This window comes from Mesoplodon densirostris, chromosome 2, assembly GCF_025265405.1.
Source record: "Mesoplodon densirostris isolate mMesDen1 chromosome 2, mMesDen1 primary haplotype, whole genome shotgun sequence".
NCBI classification, from domain to species: Eukaryota; Metazoa; Chordata; class Mammalia; order Artiodactyla; family Ziphiidae; genus Mesoplodon; species Mesoplodon densirostris.
This window is the reverse complement of record NC_082662.1, coordinates 47,348,499-47,364,880: the sequence shown is the minus strand read 5'-3', so window position 1 is coordinate 47,364,880 and position 16,382 is coordinate 47,348,499. Positions and strand designations below refer to the sequence as shown.

General features: G+C 43.9%; 1 protein-coding gene across 1 annotated transcript in view; it reads right to left on the bottom strand.

Annotated features, from left to right (window-relative positions):
* Positions 1-891: 891 nt before the first annotated feature.
* Positions 892-16,382, bottom strand: part of TTC4 (tetratricopeptide repeat domain 4) — a 32,618-nt gene continuing 17,127 nt past the window's right edge. Inside the window, exons 6-10 of the mRNA XM_060089855.1 lie at positions 9,240-9,326; positions 7,311-7,531; positions 6,655-6,736; positions 4,147-4,229; positions 892-2,078 (exon numbers count right to left, since the gene is read on the bottom strand). Coding sequence (XP_059945838.1) covers positions 1,976-2,078; positions 4,147-4,229; positions 6,655-6,736; positions 7,311-7,531; positions 9,240-9,326 — 576 coding nt within the window. The 3' untranslated portion in view covers positions 892-1,975. The remainder of the gene's footprint in view (positions 2,079-4,146; positions 4,230-6,654; positions 6,737-7,310; positions 7,532-9,239; positions 9,327-16,382) is intronic.

Genomic DNA, 16,382 nt, shown 5'->3' with positions numbered 1-16,382 from the left:
TACGGGTGTGCACGGATGTGCCCTTGCGTATAGTTCACTGAGTTAAGAGTTGGTTATTAGGAATTATGTGCCAGGCACTGCACTGAGCACTTTGCAAACGGTGTCTGCACAGCAGGGCCTCAGACATGCCTGTGAGGGGGGAACAAGGACCATTCTCCACGTGGCCGTCCCTCACTCACAGTCACAGCAAGTCAGCAGCACCAGGATCCTACCTCTGGTCTCACAGCTCGCCATCCTAAGTCCCTTTTCTCCCCTTTCTGCCTGTGTCCCACCCCAGCTGGAGCTGGGGCAGGGACTGAAGAGAAGGTGGAGCAGAAACGACTGAGGACTTGACTGCCGAGAGTCTTACAAAAGGGCTGGGTGACGGGGATGATGGTCACATAAGGATCGTTCTCAAGGTGCGTATACTTTTGACCGTACAATTTGCTCTCATCTGGCATCTCACCCCAGCCTCAGTGTCCAGAAGGCGGCACGGTAACCAGTGTGTGTCACAGGTGAGTAAGGCAGCACCCTGGAACCTGCTCTGCCCCATGAGAGTGTGGTGGCTCCTGCAGGGAACCCTGCAATGCCTACTGGGGTGGCTGCTAGCTGAATGTTAGCCTCTTACACAAAATATGGAGTCCAGCTGGAAAGTGAGAGAGGATGGCCTCAGTGTGGCCTAAGCCAGGCTTAGGCTGGACTTCGGCTCTCTGGCCACAAGCCACAGGCAAGGACCTGCACCTGGAAGAACGCTGCCTGGTCCTTTGTAAATATTCCACAGCAAAATGCACTTTAAAGACAAAGGCAGGCACAGCACAAAACCCCAAATTAGTCGATCTTAAGTACAGCAGCTGGTTTCAGTTTAATGATGTATTAGTTAGCTTTGCTATAGTAACAAACAACCCCCAAATCTCAGTGCTTATTACTACAACAAACATTTATTTCTCATTCATGTTACAGTCAATGGCTGCAGGCCAGCTGCTTCAGCTCTGCTCCATGTGCCTTAGCATCCGACACTCAGGCTAAAGGAACAGCCCCTCTCTGGGAAATACGTTCCCACGGCAGAGGGAAAAGAGCAAAAGCCTACCACACGATGCTCTGTAAGCTCGGTCTGGACATGTCCACTCACATCCCTTTGCATCAGGAGCAGGGAAGTACACTCTTCCCTGGGGGACAGGGTGGGCAACGCAAGGTAAGGGTATATAAAATCCTCTAGGAAGGAGGAAGCAAAAAGCTGCAGGCAAAAATACAACGTATGACAGTGACTCAACATACAAAAAGGTTTCCCAGTTTAAAAGGCATAAAATTCTGAAATGTGAAAACTGTGACATACTGTCCAAGTATGTCACAGTTCTCCACACTGCAAAGATCAGGAAAAGTGACGAACATTTTAGGGGGTCTGGAGGACCCCAGTTTGTAGGTCTTCATAGATACAGAAACAGGACCTGGCTTTCCTGGCCCCATCTCACCCCAAGGGATCTACAGCATCCCTAGAGAGCAGCCGTCTGTGCTTGTGAAGTCACGGGAGGCCCGAGTCTCTCAGCTCTGATACAATTACACGCATGGTTTGTGTATGTCTGCAGTGTGAGCCGTAGCTTCTCTAAGGCCTCTGACTCCACAAAGGTTCAGAACCATGTCACTGGATTGTGAGTCAGCGTCCACAGACCAGTGGTTCCTCAGGTCAGAGATGGAGGCTGGTGGGTAACACAGCTCACAGTGAGTCCAAGGATGTCGTGACCAAGGCACGGAGTTTTGTACGGAGAGAGATGAGTGAAGACCAGCTGGAGCTCAGCACTCTGACCAGAGAGGCTGCAGTTCAGGAAGTCGGCAGCTCCTCCCCAACCACAATGCAGGGAAGGCCTGTCCCCCGGGTGACAGAAATAAACCGCTGGATTCTAGGAGTAGGTCCTGCTGATTCAAGTGTGCTAGACCCCAGGCTGAGGAGGAGGAGGGGGGAGGAGGTCCAGGGGGCCTGGCTCTCACAGCATGGCGCCAGTCACTTTACCTGGCACACCTTTCTCCCCCGGAGATAATTCCTGCAAAAAGCAGAGGATCCTACACAGACCAAAAATGTTGGTGTCAGGGCTTTTACAAAGTACCTGCAGTGAACACAATAAAAGAGAGGGGTTAATTGAATTGCAATCTTAATCATCCATGGACCTTCCCAACAAGTCAAGGTGAACCGTTAGATATGAGTCAACATTAAAATGCGAGTTCAGCATATTTATTTGTTTGGTTGTTTATAAGTCTGCAAATTAGCATGACCCTCTCTCCCTTAGAACCTAGCGAGAACCTTTGGGCCAGTTCTATAGCATCATGTATGTCTATGGCTAAACGTGAAATAAAACAAGAACACGCTTTCATTCCTTCATTCAACAGTGAGTGCCCAGGGTAAGCCAGGCCCCTTGCTGAAAACACACATTAAACAACAAACAAAATTCACCATCCCTCTCTGGGGGGAGGGAAATAAATAATGACAGCAAGGCACAACTATAGAAACATCTGTGAGGTACGGTGTTAGCCCAAGGGACGTGATTCCCTCTATGGGAAAGGGGAATCAGGAAAGGCTTCCAGGAAGCTGCCATGTCTCAGCTTGTGTTAACTGAAAAAGGGGTAGAGAGGGGGCATGGGGGAGCAAAAGCCAGGAGGTGCGGGTCACTAGAGCATTTGCAGCTGTTGGGTATAAAGCAATGGAGTGGGCAGGCTAGGCAAGGCCTTGGCCTCCCGGGTCCAAGGGTGTTAGCAGCACCCCATGGGCTTGGGTACGGACAGAGGAGCCTGTAGCTTGGCCCAGCACCCAGTTCAGGGTCTGAAGTTGCCAGTCACCTGCTAAGCCGCCTGCCTATGTTACTCATTTAAAAAATAATCATTTCCAATGCATTTACACTTTCTGAGAAGCATGAAACTGGTTTTCCTCCACAAATCAGTCTGCTTTCTGTTTAGATTTCTCCCCCATTTTCTGGAAGACAGGGTAGAGTAGACCTTGGGCCTTTAAAGAATTCTGGGTAATCTGCTAACAACTGAGAAAATGAACAGCTAAAAATGTGTCTCTAAACTAGAAGGGAGACTTAGGGCCAGAAAAAAAGTGCTGCCAAGAGAAGTCATGGATCATATCTGAAGAAACCTTCACCTCCTGCCTGCCAGGCCAAAGCAGAAGCACCAAGGCCAGCTGGACACCCGCACCAAGTCAGTCAGCACATCACCAACTCCCATCCCAACGTGCCTCCTACACTTCTCTCCAATCCACCCTCTACTTCAGGCTTCACCACTGAAGAGTACACAAGCTCTGTACATTCCTTGGTAAATTTTACCTGAACACCCCCCTGGGGCTCCATACACCACCATCAGGATAGAGTTCGTGCTCCTTAGGGCATTCAAGGCTGTAGCGCACGGCCCTACCTGGTCCTCCAGCCTCATTTCCCACCACGCCTAACCACCCTCGTTGCCCTAGCTCTTTTAGCGTAGATGCAAGACGTTTGCTTAGCTCAAAGCTTAGGGAAAAGTAGCCCAAGAGTCACCTTACAAAGCTACTGAGGGCATTCCCTATAGTCCAGGAACACCCCAAAGCTGAAGAAAGAGACAACTGCCAAATCCAACTGGCTGCCACTGCAACTAACAAAGGTGCCCTCTCACAGCAAGACTGCCCCTTAGTTCATCAGAGCTCTGTGACTCCTACTCTCTCAAATACCTGAGAAATATGTAGGCAACAGTTATTATCCCCATTTTAGAGATGAGGAAACAGCCCCAGGGAGGCAGTATGTGCTCAGAGCCAAAGAGCCACTAAATGACGGTGTCTGACTTCAAGAGCCAATGCTCTTTCCATGTGACAATATCAGGAGACACAGGCACAATTAGGAATATGAGGGCCATCCCAGCTGTTTTTGGTACAAAAGCCAGGCAGCTGCTTCTTTCTCAACCAGCCCCACTGACCTCTCCCTGAGGATGTCATGGCTGCAGTGCAATGGGCTGAGTCATCACACTGCAACCTGTTTGGCCGATGGCCCAGGACAGTCTCTGTGGTCGCTGTCTCACACAGTTTTGTATCCAGGGCAGAAGGGAGGGGAGTACAAGGCAAACACTCAGTGGTGGAACGAGAACATGGCTGTATCCCTGGGATGGTGCCTGAGCATCCTCCTTGGTCTACTCAGCCCCATGAAGGTGACTCACCTGGGGTGCTGCAGCACCTGCAGCAGGGTGCTCTTGGGAGGCACCCGGTACAGTTCTGACCCGTCGTCATCCTCAAAGTAGACCTGCAGGATGAAGAGAGGAGCAGGAGTCAGATACAAATAAAGGGCTTCAGCAGCACTAGGCATGTTGAGGCCAAGTCTGGGGAAACGTTAAAGACATGCAACTGTTACTAGCTGAATGCCTCCCTTACAGAGTCGTGGATTATAAAGCACTCAGTCCTCTCCCACGACACTAAGAAAGGTATTACTGGCTCCATTTTCCAAAGACAGAACCAAGGCTCACAGAGGGGAAATAACTTACCGACTAAACCCAGCTAGTAAACAGAGGAGCCAAGACTGAAAGCCCAGGCCTATGAGCCTTCCCTTCCCTAACAATTCTGTGCAACAGCCATTAGGTGTGGGAAAAGAAAGCACTAGTGGCCCAGAGCAGGGGAAGAGAGATGTCCACACAGGGGACAGCCCTGTGCAGGTGTCAAAGCCCAAGTAGGCTGAGGAAGACATCTGCATAGGAGGGATGCTGGGGGGTGAGGGGTATCAGAGACCGGCCAGTGGAGACAGGCATCCTCATTGCGGACTGGGCAGCTAAGCAGGGTGAGAAGGGCAGGCTCTCATGGCAGGAGGGGGCCTGCTGAGGGGAGTGAGGACCCAGGCAGGATGAGGAAGAGATTCGTGCAGGGTGGTTAAGCAGCGTGGGGTGACAGAGTGCATGTAGGATGAGGAGGGCACTGTGCTGGGGCAGCAGCCTGATGGGGGGAGTCAGGAATCCAAGTGAGGTGAGGAAGGCTCCCCGAGGGAGAGGGGACACTGGTGGTGACAGGAGGGGGATTAAGTACAGGGGGATTGATCAAACAAATAAATATATTAAGAATAATAGAAGCTACTGTTAAAAATATAGAAAGAGATGGTGTTGGATTAGAACTGGAGATACCAGTGACAGCTCATACACACACATACACAGCATGGGAGCAGTGGGCACCCTCCTCCCCTCACCCCTGTACTTATGAATATACCTACTACTTCTAAATATCATTTTCGGGCCTCCCTGGTGGCGCAGTGTTTGAGAGTCCTCCTGCTGATGCAGGGGATACGGGTTCGTGCCCCGGTCTGGGAGGATCCCATATGCCGCGGAGCGGCTGGGCCCGTGAGCCATGGCCGCTGAGCCTGCGCATCCGGAGCCTGTGCTCCGCAACGGGAGAGGCCACAACAGTGAGAGGCCCGCGTACGGCAAAAAAAAAAAAAAAAAAAATATCATTTTCCACCAAAAAGAGCCAGGCCCTCCTTGGGAAAAATGGCTGATTCTAGAGCTAAGGCAAGGAAAGCACAATTTGAGCCTTAAACATCTTGTGACAGAAAGCAAGAAGTGCTCTAAAAATGGAGACAAGTCAAAAGGACACAGAAGCAAATTTGAAGGCATTCCCACTGACCAAATCTGAGAAAATCTGACCATAACATAACCACAGTAATAGATTATAACTCAATGAATAAAGTAAGAAACCATGGGCTTCCCTGGTGGCGCAGTGGTTGAGAGTCCGCCTGCCGATGCAGGGGACACAGGTTCGTGCCCTGGTCTGGGAAGATCCCACATGCCGCGGAGCGACTGGGCCCGTGAGCCATGGCCGCTGAGCCTGCGCGTCCGAGCCTGTGCTCCGCAAAGGGAGAGGCCACAACAGTGAGAGGCCCGTGTACCGCAAAAAAAAAAAAAAAAACAAAAAAACAAAAAAAAAAACACTATACTTCAATTAAAAGAAAAATTTTTTTAATTAGTAGTGTGTGCCAAAAAAAAAACCAAACCATTACTGGGGGAAAATTTGTGAAAACTGATGGGAGTCTGAGGATTAGCTGGTAAGAGTGTATTAAAGATAATTTCCTGATTTTGATGACTGACTGGAATCATGAAAGAAAATGTCCTTTTTGCAGGAAATAGACACTTAAGAATTCAGGAGTGATGGGGCATCAGTTGGCATCTTACTCTCAAATAGTTAGAAGATAAATTCTTTGTCCTGTAAAGTTGTGATTATTTTTTTTTAAGTTGCAACAATGGAATGTTATTCAGCCTTAAAAAAGAATAAGATTCTGACCCATGCTACAACATGATGAATCTTAAAGACATTACACCAAGTGAAATAAGCCAGATACAAAAGGACAAATACTGTATGATTCCACTTATATGAGAGATAAATTCAGAGACAGAAAGTAGCAGGGTAGATGCTATGGGCTGAGGGGAAGGGAAAATAGGGAGTTATCGATTAATGGGCATGGAGTTTCAGTTTAGCATGATGAAAATGGAGACAGATGGTGGTGATGGTTGTACAACAATGTGAATGTACTTAACACTACTGAGCTGTGCACTTAAAATGGTTAAAATGGTAAATTTTATGTTTTTTATATTTTACCACAATTTTTTTTAAAAAGGCAGTGAAACCTCACTGCACTCCCTGTTCCTCCCCACCCCAATTCCCATAGAGGAACAAAATAAAACTTCTCTTACCTCTAAATTATCAGGGCAGTATTTTTGCTCTAAATCCCAAGAGGGCGTTTCACCAAACATCACCATTAGATGATCAATAAACCTAAGGAGATATAACATGTACTTTCTGGGTATCAATAACTCATAATCTGTTTTCCTATATCCCATGCCCTGGACACCAATTCACAGAGATATCAAGAATGTATAAATCATGAAATGCAGGCTTAATCCATTTTGACAGCAGTGCCCAAAATGTGTGTATCACTTGTCCTATTATGACATAGTAATTCTCTTTAAACTCACTCAGGATTAACAACATTCTTATATTCAGCCACATTCTAAGCATTAACCCTATGAAATCACATGTTAAAACGCCAGATATATGTTTTCTTATAAATATACCCTTCAGTTCTATGCAGGTACTACCTCCAATGATTTAATCTCTCACGAGACAAGTACCAGCGCTTGACAAACACTGTACTGTGGTCTGTCACTGCAAAGCTACTTAGTAAAAGGAGAAATCAGCTATGGAATAGAGAGGTTATACCAACCAGACTGTGTAAAATCCTCTAAAACTATTCTCTTTCCTCCTCAACCAAAAATCCACCTGTCCATCCTGCGGAGACAGCAGGGAAGAGCATGCAAGCATAGCAGAGGGCTCCTGGGGAAGGAAGTACCTGGAGTCCTCGTGAAAGGCAGAGATGAAGTCTGACTGGGCATACTCTGGGTACAGAAGGAGCACAGGCCAGCTCAGGCTTCCCCCATCATCTACACTCAGCCTGGCTCCGTAGAGGTTCTCAGAAGTGAGCCTGTTCAGGATGAGCTCACCGAGACCTTCTGAGGCTGAATCTTCTTCATCCTCTCCAACAGCTTCAGACACTAGCTTGATGTTCCTAGCCTGGGTTAAAAAAAGAAAACACACACCTTATGTGTGGAAGGATGCAAACTCATTTCACTAAAACAAGGAAACCATAACACTACGAGCTCCCTGAGAGCCAGCTCTACACATGATTCGTCTTCATTATCCCTGAGACTTGTTTAACTCACCTTTACTGGGCATCTACCACATGCTAGACTCTGTCACAGACATGAGCTAGACATGGTAATAAGTACAACACAAGCTAAGAAGTAAAGCTGTGGAACTGTAGACCGTAAATAATTAATTCAGCCTGGGGGCTGGAGGGGACTGGGGGATGCTAGGCCTTGAACAATGACTTTGAAAAGCAGAAAAGTTGGGGGGCAGGGGAGTGGGAAGGGCATTCTACCCCAAGTAACAGCCAAGGAACAGCATGTGCAAAGGTACAGAAAAGATGCAGAGAGAGGCATGTACGAACATGGCAAACGTTTCCATTTAGCTAGGACATGGGATAATAAAAATAATGCACACACTGACTTAATCTTGATTGTCTCATAGAAATAAGGATAAATCAAAGGTCTGAATAGTAGAGTCACCTCTTACGTATGTTGTGTGGAAGCTCCTAAGGCTAGCACACAAGGGGAAAATGACATGTAATCAAAATTACCTTGATGGTATCTCCTAAATCAGGGGTTGGCAAACTTTCCCTTAAAGGATCGGATAAGAAATATTTTAGGTTTTGCGGGCCAAATGGTCTCTGTTGATATTACTCAACCCTGCCACTGTAGTGTGAAAACAGCCATTGGTAAGACATACACAAACAGGCAGGGCTGTAAGCCACTGGCTGCAGCTTGCTGACCCCTGCTTTAAACCACTAAAATGTAGTATATACAGCTTTGTGTATATTACTCTTGAGATTAATTCTTAAGTACACTGAAGTTTGAGATGCACAGTTAAAGGAGAGAACCAAAATAAGGTCTGTATGCAAATGTCTGGGCATTCCAATATTCTACATTTTAGAAAATGACCAAATCCCTCTGGAGTATTCCCTTCTGTTTAATCTGTTAACGTGTTAACAGATTCCTTGTTGTGCGGAGGGACTAGTGGAGTGCATCTTAGAACCGCGACGTTCTCAAAGTCAACAAGTAATTTAAATAGGCACATAATTTAACTCGGCAAAGAATGAAACCAAGAACCTACCCCACAATCTCATAGCCCGTATTACCTCTCCTGAGTAGCCAAGGCTCAAAGTGACTTGTGAAAGCAAGATTTGGCTCAGGCTACATTCATTTAAAATGCAGTAAGGAGAGATAGAATTTTGTGTTGTTATAGTTAGAAGAGCTACATCCTAAAAATTCACTTTCTCAGGATGCAGTATAACACAGGGGCTGAGAGCAAGGACCTGGCTCTGACACATATTAGCTGTGTGAGGTTTCTTCATCTCCCTGAGACTATGTGCTCATCTAGCAAAAACAGGAGCAAGAAGACCTACCCCAGAAGGCTACTGTGAAGATTAGATAATGCTTAACCGAAAGCTACTAAATTCAGTGTATGTTACCTGAAACCAACACATGCATGCAAGTGAGAGAGCTGACGGAACTCAGAAGGTCTGATTTGTCACACTGCTTCACCAAAAGCAGAAAGAAAATGTACAACTCATTCAGGTAAAGCATTCCCAGAAAGGTTCCCAATAGGCTTCAGGATTAGTGGATTTCACAAGACCAGAAGGGCCTAAAGTTTGAGAACTCACCATGATAGCCTGGAGTAAAGCCTCATTCTGATCCTGCTCCTTCTTTTCTTTCAACTTTGCTTTCCTTATATCCCTCTGTTCAGTTCGCTGAAAATGAAATTCAGATGCATCAGCTCCAGAGAACTTGCCTCCGCTTGTTACCCCAGCCTGATCCTAAAGAGCTATCTCTGGTCTCTATTCAACCCAGGCTCCTGTATATGAAGGGATACCAGTGGCTGGATTCAGTTCAATAAACATTTAAGCAGCACATATCTGGGTGCCAGGACCAGTGGCAGCAAAAATGTTAAAATCTACCCAAGGAGCTCATAGTCCACTGAGGGGGACAGACATGTAAAAAGGTCTACGTGTTAGCCTGGTAGTATGAACTGAGTGCTATGAAACACAGAGAAGGGAGTGACTGATTCTGCCCCATCGAGAAGGTGGGTTTAGACAGAAACCAGATGAAAGAGAGAGGGCATTCTTGGTAGAGGGACTGACATCAGGGCCAATGGGGCATTTAAACTTCTCTGTTATGGCTGGGGTTTAGGAAAACACACTGGAAAAATGCAGGCCAAGAACTTATCAGAGCCTCTGCCTTTTGCACAATTACAGTCCATGAGAGAAAAATACCACCAGTCTACTTCATCTGGCAGAAATATAATTTAGATTTCCTTCTCCTGCTAATCTACCCAAAGCCAGGTGATCGTACTCCTACCTACCCTCAGGATTGTGATTAGTAGGGGCCAACTTTTTCTGTAAACAGCCAGACCGTAAATATTTTAGGCTTTGCAGACCATGTATGGTCTCTGTGAAATATTATCTGGCTTTGTCTGTTGCTTTGTTTGTTGTTTATAACCCTCTAAAAATATGAAAAACATTCTTGGTTCATAGAACGTACAAAAACAGAACAAAGGCTGGATTTGGCCTGTGGGTCAGTTTGCTGAGCCCTGCTCTAAAATATAGCACCAGCCATCCCTTATCCTCCCCACAAGAGCCCCACAAGGGCTAACACAGATCTTCTTTTTCTTATGAACAAAGTCTACCCTTTCAGGAGACAACGGCTGATAATTCTTGGCCATCCTTCTCCAATCCCGTCTGCCAAGAGCTGCAGAAACCCTTTCTGCTGTTAGTAAGTTTGATTATTCTACCAAGAGTAATCAAACCCATGGATACCACTAGAACTATGTCCCTGCCTTCACAGTTGAGCTACACCGGACCACAGTGTCTGGTCCACATTAGAGAATGATTAAGGTGGATGATTAAGGATGACTTGTATTCTGTCCCATGTTGTTTTTCCTCTGACTTACAGATGCAAGTGGGAGGATGTGATTTCCCTGCTGTCTCACCTGAAGTTTGGGGTCTTGCAGCCCGCCTGAAGCCCACATAACCCCTAGGTCAGAGGAGTCCTGAACTATGAAGTTTGCTGCCCCTTTATATATGTAAAAACAGTCAACTCTGTTGAGAATTTAAGTGTATAGTTAGATGAGTTTTGACAAATGTATACCCTGAGTACCCAACACTCCAATCAAGATAGAGAACATTCTAGAAAGTTCCCTCATACCTCTTTGCAGTCCATCACCCTCCCATCCCATCACTGATAGGTTTGTTTCTTTTCATTACCAAGTCATATTCCATTGTTTGAATACACCACACTTTGCTTATCTATTCTGTTGATGGACACAAGGGCTGTTTCTGGATTATTAGGAATAAAATTGGCTACCAACATTCTTATACAAGTCTTGTTATGAACATGTTTTCATTTCTCTTGGCTAAATACCTAGGAGTAAAATTGCTGAGTCATAGGATAGGTATATAAAACTGACAAACTGATTTCCAAAGTGGTTTATATCCCACTGACAATTTATGAGAGTTCCAACTCCTTCACATCTCTGCCAATACTGTCAGTCTTGTGAACTGGGATTGCACTTTTTAAAAAAAAAATATTTATTTATTTATTTATTTATTTATTTTTGGCTGCGTTAGGTCTTCGTTTCTGTGCGAGGGCTTTCTCTAGTTGCAGTGAGCAGGGGCCACTCTTCATTGCGGTGCGCAGGCCTCTCACTGTCACGGCCTCTCTTGTTGCAGAGCACAAACTCCAGACGCACAGGCTCAGTAGTTGTGGCTCATGGGCCTAGTTGTTCCGCGGCATGTGGGATCTTCCCAGACCAGGGCTCGAACCCGTGTTCCCTGCATTGGCAGGCAGATTCTCAACCACTGCACCACCAGGGAAGCCCAGCACTGATGTTTAAGTTGCATTCTCCCCCCACGTGACTAATGATACTATGTATATTTTTATGTGCTACTGTAAATCTTTTGAGAAGTGTCTGTTTCTTTTGCAAAATTAAAAAAAATTTCATATTGAATAAATTTCTTTATGTATTCTGGATACAAATCCTTTGTTAGATATACAGTTGACCCTTGAACAACACCAGGGTTAATCCATGTATAACTCATAGTCGGCCCTCTGTATCCTCTATTTTTCCACATCCTCAGGTTCAACCAACCATGAACCACCCACGTAGTTCTGTGGTATTTACTACTGAAAAATATCCGCATATAAGTGGACGTGTGCAATTCAAACTCCTGTGGTTCAAGGATCAACTGTATGTAATACAAATATTTTCTCGCATTCCATGGCTTGCCTTTTAATCTTCTTATTGATGTCTTTTATAGAATAGAAAATTTTCAGTTTTGACCAAGTCCAATTTATCAATAATTTTTTGTTTCATGGTTAGTATATATTTAAAAAAATTTTTTTAAATTGAGGTGAAATTCACATGACATAGAATTAACCATTCTGAAGTTTACAATTCAGTGGCATTTAGTACATTCACTTTATTGTGCAACCACCACCTCTATCTAGTTCCAAGACTTTTCAACACCCTAAAAAGAAATCTCAAGCCCATTAAGCAGTCACTCAACATTTCCCCCTTCCCCCAAACCCTGGCAACCACTAATGTGCTTTCTCTCTCTACAGATTTATGTATTTTGGATGTTTCATATACATGGAATCATACAACATGTGTTCTTTTGTATCTGCCTTCTTTCCCTCAGCATGGTATTTTTAAGGTTCGTCTACACTGTAGCATGTATCAGTACTTCATTCCTTTTTACAGTACTTTATTCCTTTTTTTCTACCATCTATCTACCATGATGGACATTTAGATTGTTTCCATGTTTTGGCCATTATGAATATTGTTGCTATGTACATTCATGTACAAGTATTTGTTTGAATATTTGGTTTCAATCCTTTTGGGTATATACCTAGGAGTGGAAGTGCTGGGTCATATGGCAATTTTATGGTTAATTTTTTTAGGAACTGTCAAACTGTTTTCCATAGTAGCTGTACCATTTTACATTCCCACCAGCAACTTATGAGGGTTTCAATTTCTCCACATCTTCATCATTTGTTATCTTCCTTTAAAAAAAAATTAGAGCTATCCTAGTGGGTATGAAATAGTATCTCACTGTGGTTTTGATTTACATTTCCTTAATGACTAATGATGTTGAGCATCTTTCATGTGTTTGTCAGTCATTTTTGTATTATATTGGAGTGACATCTATTCAGATCCTTTGCCCACTTAAATAATTGGGTTGTCTTTTTAATTATTGACATGTTAAAGGGTCCGTTATATATTCTAGATAAAAGTCTCTTATAGATATATGATATAAATATTATCTCCCATTCTGTGGGTTGCCTTTTCACTTTCTCAATGGTGTCTTTTGAAGAACAAAAGTTTTTAACCTTTGATGAAGTCCAGTTTACCTATTTGTCCTTTTGTTGCTTATGCGTTTTGTGTCATATCTAAGAAACCATTGCCTAACCCAAAGTCATGAAGATTTATGCTGATGTTTTCCTCTAAGAGTTTTACAGTTTTAGTTCTTTGAACCATTTCGAGGTTGTGTGTGTGTGGGGGGGGGGGGGGTAGGGTCCAAGTTCATTCTTTTGCACGTGGATATCCAGTTGTCCCAGAATCATTTGTTGAAAAGACTATTCCTTCCCCATTAAACGGTCTAGGTACCCTTGTCGCAAATCATCTATACATAAATGTGAGGGGTTATTTCTGAGCTCTCAATTCTATTATATTGATCTATATGTCTATATTTACACCAGTACCACAATGTCTTTATTACTATAGCTTTATAGTAAGATTTGAAATTGGGAATTTTGAGTTCTCTAACTTTATTTTTGTTTTTCAGGATTGTTTTAGCTATTCTGGGTCCCTTGAATTTCCATGTGAATATTACAATCAGCTTGTCAATATTCTTCAAATAAACTAATTGAAATTTTGAGGAAGATTACATTGAATTTGTACACCAATTTAGGGAGTACTGTCATCTTAACAATATTAAGATCTGATCCATAAGGGACTTCCCTGGTGGTCCAGTGGTTAAGAATCCGCCTTCCAATGCAGAGGATGTGGGTTTGATCCCTGGTCGGAGAACTAAGTTCCCACATGCCATGGGGCAACTAACCCCGTGTGCTGCAACTACTGAGCACACGGGCCACAACTAGAGAGAAGCCCATGCGCCACAAGGAGCCCGTGCACCGCAGCAGAGGATCCCGCATGCTACAGTGATGATCCCAACAAAGATCCTGCGTGCTGCAACTAAGACCTAATGCAGCCAATAATAAAATAAGTAAATAAAAATTTTTTTAAAAAGATCTGATCCATGAATATGGGATGTCTTCCCATTTATTTAGGTTTAATTTCTTTCAACAATGTTTTGTATTTTCAAAGTATAAGTTTTATGCTACTTTTGTTAAATTTATTCCTAAATATTTTATTCTTTTTGATGCTAGTAAATGGAATTTTCTTAATTCCACATTTGGAATGTTCATTAAAAGTGTAGAGAATACAGCTGATCGGTGTATTCTGACATATCCTACCAGCTTGGTGGACTAATTTACTAGTTCCAATAGTTTAGTGGATTCTTTAGAATTTTCTATATATAAGCTCATATCATTTACAAATAGAGTTTTACTTCTTCCTCTCCATCATTTTTGAAGGGTAAGTTTGCTGGATATAGAATTCTTGGTTGACAGTCTTTTTCTTTCAGCACTTTTCATGTCATCCCACTGCCCTTTGGCTAACATGGTTTCTGATGAGAAATCAGCTATTAATTTTATTGAGGATCTCATATATGAAGAGTCACTTCTCTTTTGATGCTTTTAAGATTCTCTTCTTTGTCTTTGACTTTTAACAGTTTGATTATGATGTGTCTGGATATAGATTTCTTTAAGTATATCCTACTTGGTGTTTGTTAAGCTTCTTGGGAGAGTAGCTTACTATTTCCCATCAAATCTGGGAAGTTTTCGGCTGTTACTTCTTCAAATATTCTTTTACCCCTTTCTCTATCCTGGGACTCTCATTATGCCTATGATATGCTTGATGGCATCCCATAAGTCTCTCAGTCTCTCTTCATCTTTCTTTGTTCTTTTTTCTTTCTATTCCTCAGACTGAGTAATCACAATTGACCTATCTTCAAAGTTCTATTCTTGAACCCCTTAGTGAATTTCTCATTTCAGTTGTTAATTTTTCTTTAATGATATTCCCTATTTGGTGAGTGAGTGTTCCCATGTTTTTTGTTTTTTTTTTTTTTTTTTTTTTTGCGGTACCTGGGCCTCTCACTGTTGTGGCCTCTCCCATTGCGGAGCACAGGCTCCGGACACGCAGGCTCAGCGGCCATGGCTCACGGGCCTAGCCGCTCCGCGGCATGTGGGATCTTCCCGGACTGGGGCACGAACCCGTGTCCCCTGCATTGGCAGGCAGACTCTCAACCACTGCGCCACCAGGGAAGCCCCCCCATGTATTTTTTTGAAGTTCTTTAGACATTGTTTCCTTTCGTTTTGTGGACAAAGAATGTCAACTGCCATTTCAGTAAACAAAAGATGTTGTAGTCATAAAGCCATCAGCCACTGTAGCCACCCGAGAGCACACCCTGAGGGAATTCAGGATGGAAAAAAGAGAATACTGGCCCTAGATATTTATGGTGCATATCAAAGGAATAATTTCAATGAGCCCGGACTCTTACATCTTCCCATACATAGAAAAGTGCTAAATTCTTTAACTTGAAATGTGTTTCTTTAATTAGCAGTAATCTTTTGATGTTCCACTACATGTGGAACAGTCCCTCAGAGCTATATGAGAGTCTGTATCCCAGGCTTAAGCCCTCAGTAACTCTGCTGAATAAAACATAATTCTCAACTTCTAGATTGTGCATTTTTTTTTCAGTTGACAGTTTTGGTGACCACAAAGGGACTCAGGGCAGACTTCTCTGCTTCACCTGACCTCTACAAGGAGCTGGAGTCTTGGTACCAGCAGAGGCCTCTTGTGCCCGTCTGCCTCAGAGTCCAAACAAATTTGGGTGAGTCTCTCTTGGTTCTCAGATCTCCCGATTATTGGTTGCTTGAGTTTTATCCAGTTGTATATAACCAGTATCTGGCTCCCTAGCTGAAAAGATACTGGGGGAGCCCAGCTGAAAGATAACAGGAAAAAGTACATCCTGGTTGGAAGACACTGCGAGTTGCTCAGTCAAGAGATACTGAGTGATCTGGACTGTGTGATTGGGTGAGAGGCTGGCCTAATATCTTTTCTAAATGAGGGGCATCAGAAAGCCAGCCTCCAACTAACACCCCAGCCAGGTTTATGTACGTACAAAACTTGTACTTACTTAATTGGTAATTAAAGGAAATCTCACCCTGAAAATGGCCAAGGGGAGGTTCTTTTATTGTGTTCGCAGTTAAGTTAGAGAAAGACAGCTTGATAAAACATCTCTGCAGAATTCTGACCTTAAAGAAGCAAAAGCCCTTCTAGAGGGAACTTGCATTTCTCTCCCTGTGCCTTTGAGATGAAAACGTTCTACCTGATCTTCTTCAATGTGGAGAGAGAGAGAGAGAGAGAGAGAGAGAGAGAGAGAGAGAGAGAGAGAGAGAGAGAGTGAGTGTGTGTGTGTGTGTGTGTGTGTGTGTGTGTGTGTGTGTGTGTGTGTGTTTTAAGAGCCTGTTCTCTGCCATCTGGAAGGTACACATATGGTGTACATTTCACAACCAATCGAACAGACTGGGATTCTGAGCAGTCTCTTGTCTGACTGTGTCAATTCTCAGGGGCTTTTGTCATCTGAACCTTAGTTGCGTCAGCCTGTACAACAAAGGCCTTTACT